The following is a 13,798-nucleotide window of genomic DNA, read 5'->3' on the forward strand; positions in this document are numbered from 1 at the left end:
CTGAGTTATCATGAGGCTGGATAATTGTCCTTGACTGTAAAATGAGAGGATTGGACTAGATAATGTCTAAAGTCCCTTCTGACCATAAAACCTCAAGATTGTGTGGTTTTAAAATGCTAGGGACAAGTTGGGAAGGGAATTGACTCATTGACAACCAGGCAGAATAAGACTTCATCCATTCTACTTGTTGGTTTCCCTGTCTATAGACTACCGCTAGGAAGACTTAGAACATGACTACTTTTGTGTGTATGCAAACTCTGACAAATGTTATATGATCTGAAACTTAAATCCAAATCTTCTGACTCCAAGTGATATGTTCTTTCTACTCCACCAAATTGTTTCCTATATATGGATAATCCAAAAAAAAATTTGTACTTGGCTTCAGAATGCATTAAAAGTTCTTTTTAAAAATTTTTTGCGTGAAATTTTCTCTCTAATTATGTATTACTTAGACTTATATGATAAATTTGCATTGCTTGAATATTCTTAGCCATTGAAGGAGGTGGCCAGTAACATTTTGGATCACTCAGAAAGAAAACCAAGCCTACTTTTACATAACACATAAATACCACCAGCTTGTTGGTAGATAATCTCCACCAGGATAATGAAAAGTAAACTGTGGTTACAGTTAGGGAGTGCTCATGGTATGCGGATTATTTTAAATGTCTGCGCGCTTAACTGACCTGTCATGCTTGTATGTGTCTATACAACATGTCCATTGACCTCCATTTGTTTTAATGACAACCACCTTATGAGGCAGATGGCACAAGAAGTAATATAACTCCCATTTTATAGATGAAGAAATGAAGTTCACAGCTGATGAAGTCTGCCAGTAGGCACATACCTAAAATATATCAGAGCCAGGACTCCAATCCCATTCTCTTGCTTCCAAGAACAGCATGTTTTTGCTTTGCCCACCGTGCTGCGTGGCGTCTCTCATGAATTTCTGATCATATTCCTAAAGAGTGAATCATGTATTTTACCTCTTAGATATACATAGCAAATTATCAGAAGTGCTCATCCTGACTTAGATTCTTAGCACTTTTACAAATGTAATTTGTAGAATATGAACAATTATTTCCCAAGGTTGAGGTCAAGTAAGCTTTCATTCACCAATGAGGGAGTTGGGCTAGATGACCTAAGGGCTCTTCTAGCTCAAAATCTCTCTATAAGTGGGAACTACTTTGTACCAACTTTGAACAATGACTGATGGATTTTCTTTCTGGTTTTCTCTTTCCCTTTCTCTCCCCATATCTCAATTCTCTCCTAACAGAAACCAGGAATGGATTTATCTGATGCCTACATCATGTTTGTCCGGCAAAACCAGGATATCCTTCGAGAAAAGGTCAATGAGGAAATGTATATAGAAAAGCTGTTCGATGTAAGTAACTACTTTTGCAAGGCATGTTGGCATTAGGGAAATATTACAAAGGCCTAAGTTGCAATTTGATGGAGTTTTTCATGTGGATCAGAACTGTTTTTTCTGGTGATCATTTCTGTTTCCATGCATGGATTTGATAATTTTTTCTATTAGAGTTCCTTCAGTTGCTGATGGAAACCTTCAGTGGCTACATTGTCTGCATGAAAGTTGTCACTTTTGATTTGAGAGGCAAAAAAAAAAAAACATGCTAGGGTTAATTTTAATGAGTAGAGTACTATACCATTGCATACATTGTCATTTCATTCTACCCACCCTTTATTTTTGTTATGGCATTCCACAAACCGAATCTTATTTCAGTGGATTCTATTTCTTCTTTAAGATTTTTTTTAAAGATCAATATCACATTCATTGGCTAAACAAAGAAATAGGATACAAAGAAATAACCTAAAAGCTGCTACTCTGCTTTTAGTGGAGCTAGACAGACAGACAGATAGATAGATGGATGAATGGATAGATGTACATGTGTGTGAATATATATATATAGATATATATATTTAACTGTGCTGATATGTGCTTGAAGACATAATATTATAATTGTATCTGCACTGCAGTTTGAGACTAAACATGCCAACTCTCTCAAATAGAGGATTGTGGTTTGAGGTCCCATGGTCATCAGATTACCCTCAGAGAGAATCTGCAACTTAGACTAAGAGAGCAGTCCATTTAAATCACAATACTGTCAGTCATTCTAATTATATAAGAGCCTGTTGGAAGGAAGGACTGTTGGGTGTTTGATACAGTTTAGCATAATCCAGTCTGTTAGTAAGTCTGAAATGTAATATTCCCTTTGAAGTGTATTTATTTGTGTACATCCTCTCTGTATTTTAGAAAAGCTTTCCTGGCAGTTTCTTTTAATTATGCGAGTCACTGCAAATGTTTTCATAACAGCAATTCACGGGCTTCCTGGTGACACTTCAGCTATGGTGGTTCCAGAAGGTCCATGAACATCACCGTCTCTGCCACGGTCTGTCATGTCCCTGTTTGCCGTTTATCAGACTGGGTGGTCATGATGAGACTCCTTCTCTCCCTTTTTTTACATTTCTAGGCTCTACTCGGGCCACTTTACAATAAAAGTATCGTCTGTTTTAATAAGCTAAGTGTTAATATGTGTGAAAAGAATGATTTCATATAAGCTTTGATGCCCTGCAGGGGTAGAAAAATTACCATCCATTCAGCTGGCACTTTTTCAGAGTACTAAAACCATGTTAACAACTTCTGCATCAGTTTGGAAGCGCTCTCAGCCTCCAAGCAGATGGCTTGTTTCTAACGCCCCTTCCCCTTTTTTTGCTTATGCTGATTTTTTTTTTTATGTTGGACAGAGAAAGTTGAGCTGCTGTTATTCTGGCTGTGTTTCTTCTCAGGAAGTCCAACTGCAGCTTGTGTTCTGTGTCTCACACCAGGCAGCTTAGTTTGAGAGAGAGAATGAATACAAATACATTGTGTGCAGAATTGCTTCTTTTTTTCCTGTGACTGATTTGTGAAACATTTTGAACCCCTTTTGGCATCATACCAATTCATAACAGGGCATTAGATTGTCATGGGGTCTGCTCTCCTCCTTCATTCATGAGGCTTCTTATGGGGAAAATAGAGCTCACTAATTAAAGTGGAACTGGGGAGACAGAATGAGACATGAAAGTGACAGGATCTTTAAACCTTCATGGTTAAGATGTTAGCATCTTTTTGGAGACTTAGCATCTGATATGGCTGTCACGTGCTATCGTTATTATGCTGTTAAAATTGGACTTTTCCAGGAGCCCTTTCTGAAAACTACCTCCAATACCATTCTACTGCATGTACAGCACCACTCCATGCTATAATAATTATACTCATAATCATAAAATAGAGATATTTTTCCTAAACATAGTAATATTTTCAAGAAATTAGGTATTTTTGATAATTAAAGCATGCATATATATACATATACATACTCACACGTATATATAGATACATCCATAACTGCCTACATGTGTAGATAGATAGATAGATAGATAGATAGAGAGATGGATGGATGGATGGATGGTATGTAGTGAAACCTGATCTTTTAGCTATTACATACGTTAGCAAGAAAAACACGTATGCAAGGGAAGACTCAGAGCCCCTAATTAGCCAATGTCAAATTTTCTCATTCACAGTAAGTAAATGAGAGGTTTTCAAGTAGGTGTTGAAAGATAAAATAGGGTACATATCTAAAACAATAGATTATAACTGAAAGATATTATTTAATTATTGGAAATCCATTTAACTACATCTTAATGTAGTATTTATAAGGTACCAGAAAACAATTGAAATAATGAGTTTATATACTGTTTACCAGCTTAGCCTACTGCTAATAAAAAATTGAAGGGAAGAATTTTACTCAGTCATTTGGAAAATCTTTGTTATCCCAATTAAGATATTTCCTGAGTAGGTCAGAAAATAGGTCTATGCAACTTCCCTGCCTGAATGCCGCTAACATCACTTGCCAAATAGGATTTTTTAAAAACAAAACACTTTAAATCACAATGTTTCTTAATCTCTGTGATCAGCTATTTCTAAAAAAAAGTTGGTGTTCCACATGAGGTAAATATGAATCCCATAAAAAGCCAGTGCTGGTGATATTTCCCCCTAAAATATTAAATATGAACTTGTATATCAAAACTATTGTATAAAATATTTTGGCATTAAAATAGGGCTAATCTATTCTATTTTGTTCCAGAATTTCCCTCACCCTAATTTGTCACTTGTGCTAGAGGTAGGGAATACCTCATATTCCTTGAACCAGTATGTATAGTTTGAACAGATAAAAGAATGCATGAACGAGTGAGCATTTATTAACCACATATTATATGCCAGGAATTGTGCTTAAGTACTAGAGATAGACATATAAAGGAGAGACAGACTGCTCTCAAGGAATGCACACCCTAATTGGGGAGATTCAACATATAAAAGAAAGTTCAGGTGCAGGGTAGAAGGAAAGGTCCTGAAGGCCTAAGGGGTGGATAGAAAGGTCCAGGAATCTTTAGGTTATGTCTGTAGATCTTCAGGCAGTGCAGGAAGTCATGAAGGCATTGGAGGTAGGGCATATGGTAAGGCCTAGAAGACCTTAATCATAGGAAGATGGTAAGACCTGGTTATTCTCTGTTTCACCTGAGGCAGCTAGATACCACTGGATAGAGTGCTGAACCTGGAATCAGGAAGGGGGGAAAAAGCTTTATGTAATAAATTTATGAGGCAAGTATTCATCCTGGCTAGCAATATCAACGTTATGTTTATTATTAAGGTGTATCCTTGTATTTTCCATAATAATATACATATTAGGCCTTTAATGTTTGGGAAGGTAGAGAAATAGATTACATTATATTTTAATGAGTAAACATTTTTTTTCACTCAAGAGGCCCTATCCTCTGGATGAGATCCTAGAATTTTGAACTATAATGTATCTTAGAAACCATCAAGTCCAATCCTCTCCATTTTTACTGATGGGGAAACAGACCTAGAGACTTGCCCAAGATCATAGAAGTTGTCAACAGTAGACGCAAGATGCAAGTATTCCAAATCTCATTCCATTTCTCTTTCCATACATAGCACAATGCTGCCTGGAACGTTCCTTGGAAATTGTAGTTGCCTGAGATGAAATTCCTTGATAACCTAGGGCCTATGCTGAAATGAGAGATTGTTGGCTATTGTATGGCCACTGCCTAGAGTTTCATTTGAGTGACCTGGCCAATTGTGAGACTAACTCAGAATGCAGAACAACCTTATACTGGATCTGGGCCCCTCAAACTGTCAAGGATGTACCTGGGTCTCCTAACAGCTACCATGGAAAACACAAAGGCAGATCAAGCCAAATCAAAAAGCATTTACTGAGCCTTACTACATACCATGCTCTGTGCTAAGTGCTGGAAATACAAATTCAAGCAGAAATAAAGATAGGCTCTACCCTCAAGAAGCACATTCTAATACTGGAAGATATCACATAAAAATAAGCTGAAAATGGTGGGGAGTAGATAAAAGTACTTGGCTGGGTTCACGTTGTAGACTGTCCTGTGGACAGTCAGGAATACAGCCCAGAGAGGAGTGAAGACCTAGCTGGCCTGGGCCTCCTTCTTAAAATGGAGGTTCTAGGGAGAGGCTGAAGGGATGGAGGGTGCTTCCAATGTGAGAAGTAGTCCAGGGTGTGGAGTGAGCTTACAGGGTAGAGTTCTATGGAATGGTAGACAAAATCTTGTGCAGAGTCAGAACAAGAGCCTTCTATCTACTAAATGTGAACTTAAGTATTAAAGCTATGGCAGCTAGGTGGCATAGTGGATAAAATTCTGGGCCTAGAGTCAGGAAGACTTTTCTTCCTAAGTTCAAATCTGGCTCAGATGCTTCCTAGCTGTGTGACCCTGAGCAAGTCACTTAACCTTGTTTGCCTTAGTTTCCTCATTTGTAAAATGATCTAGAGAAGAAAATGGCAAACCACTGCAGTATCTTTGCCAAGAAAACCCCAAATGGGGTCATGGAGAATCAGATACTGCACAACAACAACAGCTCTTGAGGAATGAAAAGTTCCTCCCCCTAAAGTTTAAAGCTGCTTATGCCAAAGATCACTGTCTTGGGAAATACTATTTAAAGTGGTCTTTCTGTGTCCTGGACAGGGCATTTAGCAGTACCTACAGCAAGAGAGAGATTCAGGTGCCCCCGTAGTTTGCTTTTCTTACTCAAGGGTCAACACCCTAGTTTTGATTGGGTTTTTTTAACTTCCTCCATTTCCAGGGTCTTCTGCCTTCCCTAGCTCCAGGGTTTTAACAGGAATTCTATCTGTACTGCTCCAGGGGCTCTCATGTTGTTCTCAGGGATAGTGTGTGAGCCATACACCACTTACTACACTTAATACACCACTGAGGTCAATAACCAAGTATGTATTCAGTGCTGATCACAAGCAGGTGCTGTGTGTACTGAGCAGCGCTGGTACAAAGAGAAGCATTGCCTGCTGGAATCTCCAGTCTCTAATTGTTGCTAGAGACCAGAGCTACCAAAGGCACCAAGAACTTCAGCTCAGAGCCATGGGAGCTATCAGGAAATCCTGGCAGTGACCAGGATCAAAGGGACTTTGGGTGTGTGAATACCTGGATCAAGGGCGCTTCCTGCCAAACAGTAAGTAAAGAAAATCATAGATTTTTAGAGCTAGAAAGGGTCTTAGAGGTCAGCTGAGAAGTAGAGACCCAGGGAAATGAGGTGACTTGTCCAAGGTCACATAGGAATTAAGTGACAGAACTAGACTTTGAACTCAGATCTTTTTATTCAAAATCCAGCAGTCTTCACGATACACCATGCTGCCTCAGGGTAGCTGATATGATCAGTGGGGGTAAAGGAGCTACCTTGTTAAAAAATAATTAATTAATTAAAAGATTAAAATTCGGTCTGGAAAGTTGAAGGCTAAGGGGAGAGATGATATGCATGAAGTATATGAAATTACCTAAGACATAGATAGATTTTATCATTATTATTATCACTATAATTTACATAGCACTTTGAGATTCTTGAAGCACTTTATAAATATCTCATTTTATCCTCTCAGCAGCCATCAGTTATCTGAGGCAATGATAAGTTTGGATGACTTGACCAGGGTCCCCCAGTTAATTAGTGTCTGAGGCTGGATTTGAACTCAGATCTTCCTGGCCCCAGATACAGCACCCTATCCACTATGCCACCTAGCTGTCTAGGCTTTGAAGTTTTAGTTCAGATCTGACCTCAGACACTCAGTAGCTGTGTGAGCCTGGGCAGTTCTGTCTCATTTCCTCCGTCTGTAAAATGGGGATAATAATAGCACTTACCTCCCCCACTTGTAGTGAGAATAAAATGAGAAATTTGAAAGGTACTTTGCAACCCTTAAAATGCTATTTTTATTGTTGGGTGCTTTTATTATTATTAGATAAAGCATGGACATGTTCATTAAATCTCAATATTTTAGCAATAGGAGACACCCCTTGCAAACTCAAAAGAGTTTGATTTAATAATTAGTGAAAGGAACTCTACCCCAGTGGGTGTTGAGGCTGAAAAGGGTTGATATAAATGATAGATACTGAGTTATTGAGTGCAGTTCATTTAGTAAGTACCTATTGTGTTGAAAGCACTATGCTATCTATGTTCTAAGGGAGAAACAAGTTAGGACCCCTGCCCTCATACAGCTTACAGTCTGGTAAAGAAAGAGGTTATGTCTTTGTATCCCCAGTACTTATTACAATGCCTGGCACACAGTAAGGCCTTAATGAAATCTTGTTCACTTCTTGCTGACTTGACATATACATAGATAATGATAACCGTTCACTTTTTGACAGGTCCTTAAATTTGACCAATGTAGATACACTCTCCACTAGAGAAGATTGCAAAATAAAGAATCACAGAATTTTAGATCTGGAAAGGACCTGAAAGGAAAAGCCATTGAGTCCACCCCACATAGGAAAAGAACCTTGCTTTAGGAGAGGGAATCCACTGAGACAGTTCTCATTGTCAGGAAATTTTTTATCTGATACCAAGCCTAAATTTACCTCCTTGTAAGTTACACACACTGGTTTTGGTTCTGCCCTTTGTAGCCAAGCAAAACACATCCAAGCCCTCTTCCAAATGAGAACCCTTCCACTCGAACACATCCAACATGTTCCCGTTGAGTCTTCTCCAGGCTAAACACCCCCCAGTACCTTCATCTGATCCTTAAGTGACATGGATTCAATACCTGTCACCATCCTGTTTCCTATATTCTGGGTGCTCTCAATGTTTTCGATGTACTCCTCAAATGTTGGCACCCAGCACTGAACAGTGCTCCACATGTGATCAGTCTTGAAAATGTTGTCTCCCCTAATGCCTCAGAGTTTCCATACATTCTCCTCCTGTGTAATTCTTGCATATATCCTCCCATAAGTACTTCATGATGGGTCTCCCATTGTACTAGTCACCTTCCTTCAGATCTTTTCAGCTTGCACAAGCCCCAGTGAAGCACTCAGGACTGTACATCTCTAATCCTTCACCCTCACTAGATGACCACTCAGCCTCCTTTTCCCACCCATAGATAACTAGAATAGAGAAGATTATAGCATTTCAAAGTTCACAGGGTACTCTTCCCACAAATAATCTTGTGAGGTAGGTGCTGTATGGGGTGTTCAGGAAAGACTAGCACCTTGGTGTAAGGACTTGGGGGTTGCTGCTCCACTACCTTTAGTGTTCATCTGTGGCTTCAAGAAGCTGTAGCGTGTGAAGCAGCCACATCCCTGTAAAACCGTCTTGGCAGACAGGCCTAAACTAGGTAATCTTTTGAGGTTGGCATTCTAGGAGATTAGCCATGCTAATGGTAGTTTAGTGATGCAGTGAAAAAGCCCTAGACTGCACTCAAGAAATGTGGTTCTAGTTCTGGCTAAGCCAATAATAGACAGTCATTCAAACCCTGTATGTCTTATTGAGACTTGGCACACTGAACCTAGAGTCATGCAACCCAAGTTCAAATACAGACTCTTCCACTAGCTACCTATGTGATCATTAATATGTCATTTAGCCTCGTTGGATTGGATAAACAGGAGTCTTCTGCTTAGAGATGATGACTAAATTTATGGGATCTGATGAAGTCAAAGAGAATGAAGAGGAGAGAAGCCAAAATGGTACCCATCCATGGATAGAGAATGGGATACCTGATGAGTCCACAAAGGAGACCAAAGAGGTTAACCATCTGTAAAAAAGCATATGTTTGATAACATTTCTGAGGTCACTTTCAGCTCTTGATCCATATGGTACTATTATTATGATTCCTATCTTGTTCAGTCGTTTCAGACTCTTGATGACCCCGTGTGGAGTTTTCTTAGCAAAGATACAAAAGTGGTTTGCCATTTCCTTCTCCAGATCATTTTATAGATGAGGAAACTGAGGCAGACAGGGTGAAGTATCTTGCCCAGTGTCACACAGGTAGTGTCTGTAGACTGGGTTTGAATTCATGAAGATAAGTCTTCCTGATTTCAAGCCAGGCACACTACACCACTTAGCTGCCCATGATTCCTATACATGATTCAATTAATCAAAACATTAATTAAATGCTTCCTCCATGCCAGGTACTGTGCTCTGTGTCAGGGATACAGATCCAAAAGTGAGATCATTCCTGCCCTCACAGAGTTTACATTGGGCTAGGCATGGTGGGGGGAGGGGCTCAATATAACATGTTCACAGATAAATATAGGATACACGAAAAATAAATAGACCATGATGGCGATGGGGATGGCTAACAAATAGGGGAATAAGGAAAGGTCTCTTCTGGGAGGCGGTAGCTGGGCTGAGCTCAGGAGGGAGCTTGGGATTCCAAGGGTAGAGGTGAGGATGGAAAGCATTTGACATGTGGGGGCAGTCTGAACAAAAGCAGAGGCCACATACAGGGAAAGGCAAGTGGACCAACCTGACCAGAATACATATCAGGTGTGAGGAGTCAATATAATCAGCCTTCAGCAGGAGCCAGATTGAGAAGGGTGATCAATGCCAAAAGAGTTTGTATTCAATCCTAAATACTTAATATAGTGCCTGGCACATAGTTATTGTTGTTGTGTTTGTCCTTTGTTTTCAAAGAGGACCATGACATCAGGGAAATGATGACATGACTCAAAGTTGACTTTGATTTGGGTGAGGGAGGGCTGTGCAAGGTCACCAGCCTCACTTTCTCCTCCGGAGGCTTCTGGGTCCAGTGGCCTGATATTCACCAGGATGACTGGAGGTGGCCCAGGATGCATTAGGTGACCCTGGTCCGTTTAGGCTAAGGCCTTTTCATGTACTCACTTACAGAGAAGTAATGCCCATTCAGTGAAGAGGCCTCTTTAAGAAGTGAGTCAAGGGATGGCCCCTTTAATTAGAAAAAAAGAAAATAAAATCAAGCTGTGGGGTGGGGAAGACCCTCTGGCGCATAGTAAGTGCTTAATAAAGAATTGTTGACTGGCTGACTAAAGGCGTTGGGAAGCTCCAGAAGCTTTCCGAGCAGAGAAGTGGCATATCAGATCTCTGCTTCAGAAATGTCCATTTGGCAGCTGGGTAGGAGACAGACTGCAGAAAGAAGAGACTATTTGCAAGGAGACTGTTTCAGAAGTCTTGTCCAGAGGTCATAAGGGCCTGGACCAGGGTATTTGTGGTGTGAGGAGAGATCAGAGGATGAGTGGGAGAGATGTTGAGGAGATCAGACTCAACAAGATGTGGCAGTTGATTAAATGTGGGCAGTGAGGGAAAGTAGAGAGTTGAAGCGGATTCCTAGGTTTCAAGTCTGGTTGACTGGAAGAATGGTGGGGCCCTCAACAGGAACAGAGAAACTAAGAGGAGGGTGGGGTTTAAGGGGAAAGAGAGATAATAAGTTCTGTTTTGAATATGTTGAAACTGAGATGACTTTGAAATATCTAGGTAGAGAGGTCAGATTGGCAGTAGGGCATACTGGCCTAGAGCCCAGGTGAGTGAGGAGCGTTGGATAAACAGATTCAGGAGTCTTCCACATAGAAATGATGACTAAGTCTATGGCATCTGATAAGGTCAAAGAGAGGAAAGAGGAGAGGACCCCAAATGGAACCCATCCATGGACAGAGAATAGGATACCTGATGAACCCACAAAGGAGAACAAGAAGGATGAATCTGAGAGACAGGAAGAAAAACCCATAGAGAATGGTGTATATAGAGGGATAGAGTGAACAAATGCTACAGAAAAGTAAAAAAGGATGAGAAGGTCTGCAAAGTAAATGATCCTAAGAAGCCATCTTTGGTCTTTGGTCTCGCTGTCAGAAATGGAATACTGGATTGGATAGATCATGAGCCTTAGTGTGGTAGTTCTTGTGTTCTAATAGGATGGCTATTTGAAAGCAAGATTCATACACACACACACACACACACACACACACACACACACGGAATTAATGTGAAAGGAAGCAGAAAGGAAACTCCACAGATGTTAACATGTAAGAAAAATACCGTGGCATGAGACATTTTATGTTCCCGAAGGGTTCTGTACCCAGAGATTCAGTCAAAACTGCTTCAACTCCTACTCGATGCTAATGTAAAAACTTTAAGCCTTTGAATAGGGTTTTCAGATGCTGAGAGATTATTCCTTCATGCAGCAAATATTTAGCAATTTGCCTAATGAACGACTTGTTTTAAGACAATACTACATGACATATTCCATTTTTTTTTGCTTTTGTTTAGTCATTTTTTCAGTCGTGTCCAACTCTTTGTGACCCCATTCAGAGTTTTGTTGGCCAAGATACTAGAGTGGTTTTCCATTTCCTTCTCCAGCACATTTTACAGATGAGGAAACTGAGGCAAATAGAGTTAAGTAACTCGCCCAGGGTCACACAGCTAGTAAATGTCAGAGGCTGGATTTGAACTCAGATCTTTCTAATTCTGCACCCAGCACTCTATCCACTGTGCCACTTAGCGGTCCTCCATATGTTCATTAGAGAGATCCAAAGCAAAATGCTAGACGGACCCTGAGGTATGGGGAATGTTGTGACTGACAAATGTAAATATTAAGGAATACTTCATGGAAAAGGTGACATTTGAGTTGAGCTTAAGTGATGGTGAAGTGGTGGGGAAGAGTTCTCTAGTTACTGGGAATACCGTAAATGCATGTGTAACCTGGGACTCAAGTGCAATTTTATCAAACTCTTTTCTTGGGTGGAGAATGATGATTTGATGGTTTATATCTGTATAAGGGGCAGAGTTGTCCACAAATGAAAAAGCACATATTTTTCACTTACCATGTGCCAGACAATGTAGGAAGCATTGGAGATACAAATACAAGCAAGCAAGAGGGTCCATGCCCTAGGAGCTTACACTCTTTTAGAGTGATGGCCAGGGAGAAGTTTCTTGGAAAGTAACTAACAGTAAGGAGGTATGAAACCATGAACAATATTAAGTTTGTCAGAGGTCATGGAGTCTAGTTTTATGACATAAAGCTGGAAAAAGAAATGCTAGACTCTGGTGGGCCCATGGTGTGGTCATTGATTCATTCCCTAAGGATCATCATACCCTGTCCAAGTTACACATCCCTATTTGTAAGGCTAATATATTTCAAGCTAGCTGGGACCTCGGAGATCTTCAAGTCATTCTGCGGATGAGGAACTATGTCCCAGAGAGGTTGTGACATGCCTGTGATCACACAGAAAGTAAGTAACAGAGCCGGGATTCAAACCCAGGTTCCCTACCTACAAACCCAGCACTCCTTCCCTCTGTACCTAATGCTGTGGCTAAACCCAAAGGAAGAACCTCCTGTACCTGCCCTCCAAAAGAGATCTTTGGACCTCCTTGATACTTTCCCTAGCCTCAGTCTTTCTCTCTTCTGTGAAATAAATCCTCCTTGTCTGCAGGAAGTTTAATGATCTTAAGATGGGTTCCCTTTAGCTCACCTGGTTTCACCAATATGACATAATTAAAATCTTGACTCTCTCTTTTCTTTTCCTTGCTTGTGTCTCTTCCTTGATGTTAGTGAGATAGGTGCCTACTGTGACAAACTTTCCTGATCTGAATCTCCAGGCAGGGCTCACTCAGACTTTCAAGCATATCCAGCAAACTATGTGTGCTCATGTGTCAGGATATTGACTAAATATATTCCTCCAGAACTTAAACATTCTTCCAGACTGAAAAGTGATAATGTGGCAGATGCCAAAATTCTCATCCTAAGAAGCAGCTTCTGTGAAGCTGGAAACAGAAAACTCAGTTCAGAGAACAGAAAATAGAGGGGGAATTTTGAACTCCATAAAACACAGAAGAAATATCTACCATCCATTTTCAAGAATCATTTCTAGCCAAGCATACTCTCAAAAGCTTTGTGCTTAAGTAGAGCTTTGGTTTTTGACTGTTGAGTCCCTTTAAAATGATTTCTTTATATCTTCTTATTGCAAAGACCCATCAGGGTGCAGCATTTAATTGGTAAATCATGCAGATTAAACATTCTCTTGTGTTATAAAAATGATTAAATATTTAATTGTTAAGAAGTTTCATTTGTTCTAGGGTTTTTTTAATATTGTTATGCCATGTAGAATTAAAAATAATTCTTTAAATGATAGTTAATCAGTTATAGTCACCTAATCTATGTTTGGTAAAGGTTTAATTTCTCATAAACTTTCTTGGTGAAAAAATAGACCTGATTTTTTTAAAGCAAAGCTTCTCTGAGTGGAAGGAACCTTTTGAATGAAATTGAATTCAAATGTTATAATTAAGTTCAGTAGCTGTTTTTAATGTTACATTAAGAAAAGGAACCAAAATGAACACACAGGAAGTGAATATGTTTCTCAGAATGAAACTTTATCTTCATAAACACTTACCTGTCTTCCTTCATTTAGTAAGGAAAAGAAATTAGCACTCAAAATTTTTACTTTAGTGTTTCATATCAAC

General features: G+C 39.7%; 1 protein-coding gene across 6 annotated transcripts in view; it reads left to right on the plus strand.

Annotated features, from left to right (window-relative positions):
* CADPS2 (calcium dependent secretion activator 2) overlaps window positions 1–13,798 on the plus strand; it is a 730,659-nt gene that overhangs the window by 685,734 nt on the left and 31,127 nt on the right. For all 6 annotated transcript variants that reach the window (XM_036759293.1, XM_036759295.1, XM_036759294.1 and 3 more), the window contains one exon: window positions 1,274–1,381. In XM_036759293.1, the coding sequence (XP_036615188.1) occupies window positions 1,274–1,381 (108 nt within the window). The remainder of the gene's footprint in view (window positions 1–1,273; window positions 1,382–13,798) is intronic.

The sequence above is a fragment of the Trichosurus vulpecula genome, chromosome 5 (assembly GCF_011100635.1).
Source record: "Trichosurus vulpecula isolate mTriVul1 chromosome 5, mTriVul1.pri, whole genome shotgun sequence".
NCBI classification, from domain to species: domain Eukaryota; kingdom Metazoa; phylum Chordata; class Mammalia; order Diprotodontia; family Phalangeridae; genus Trichosurus; species Trichosurus vulpecula.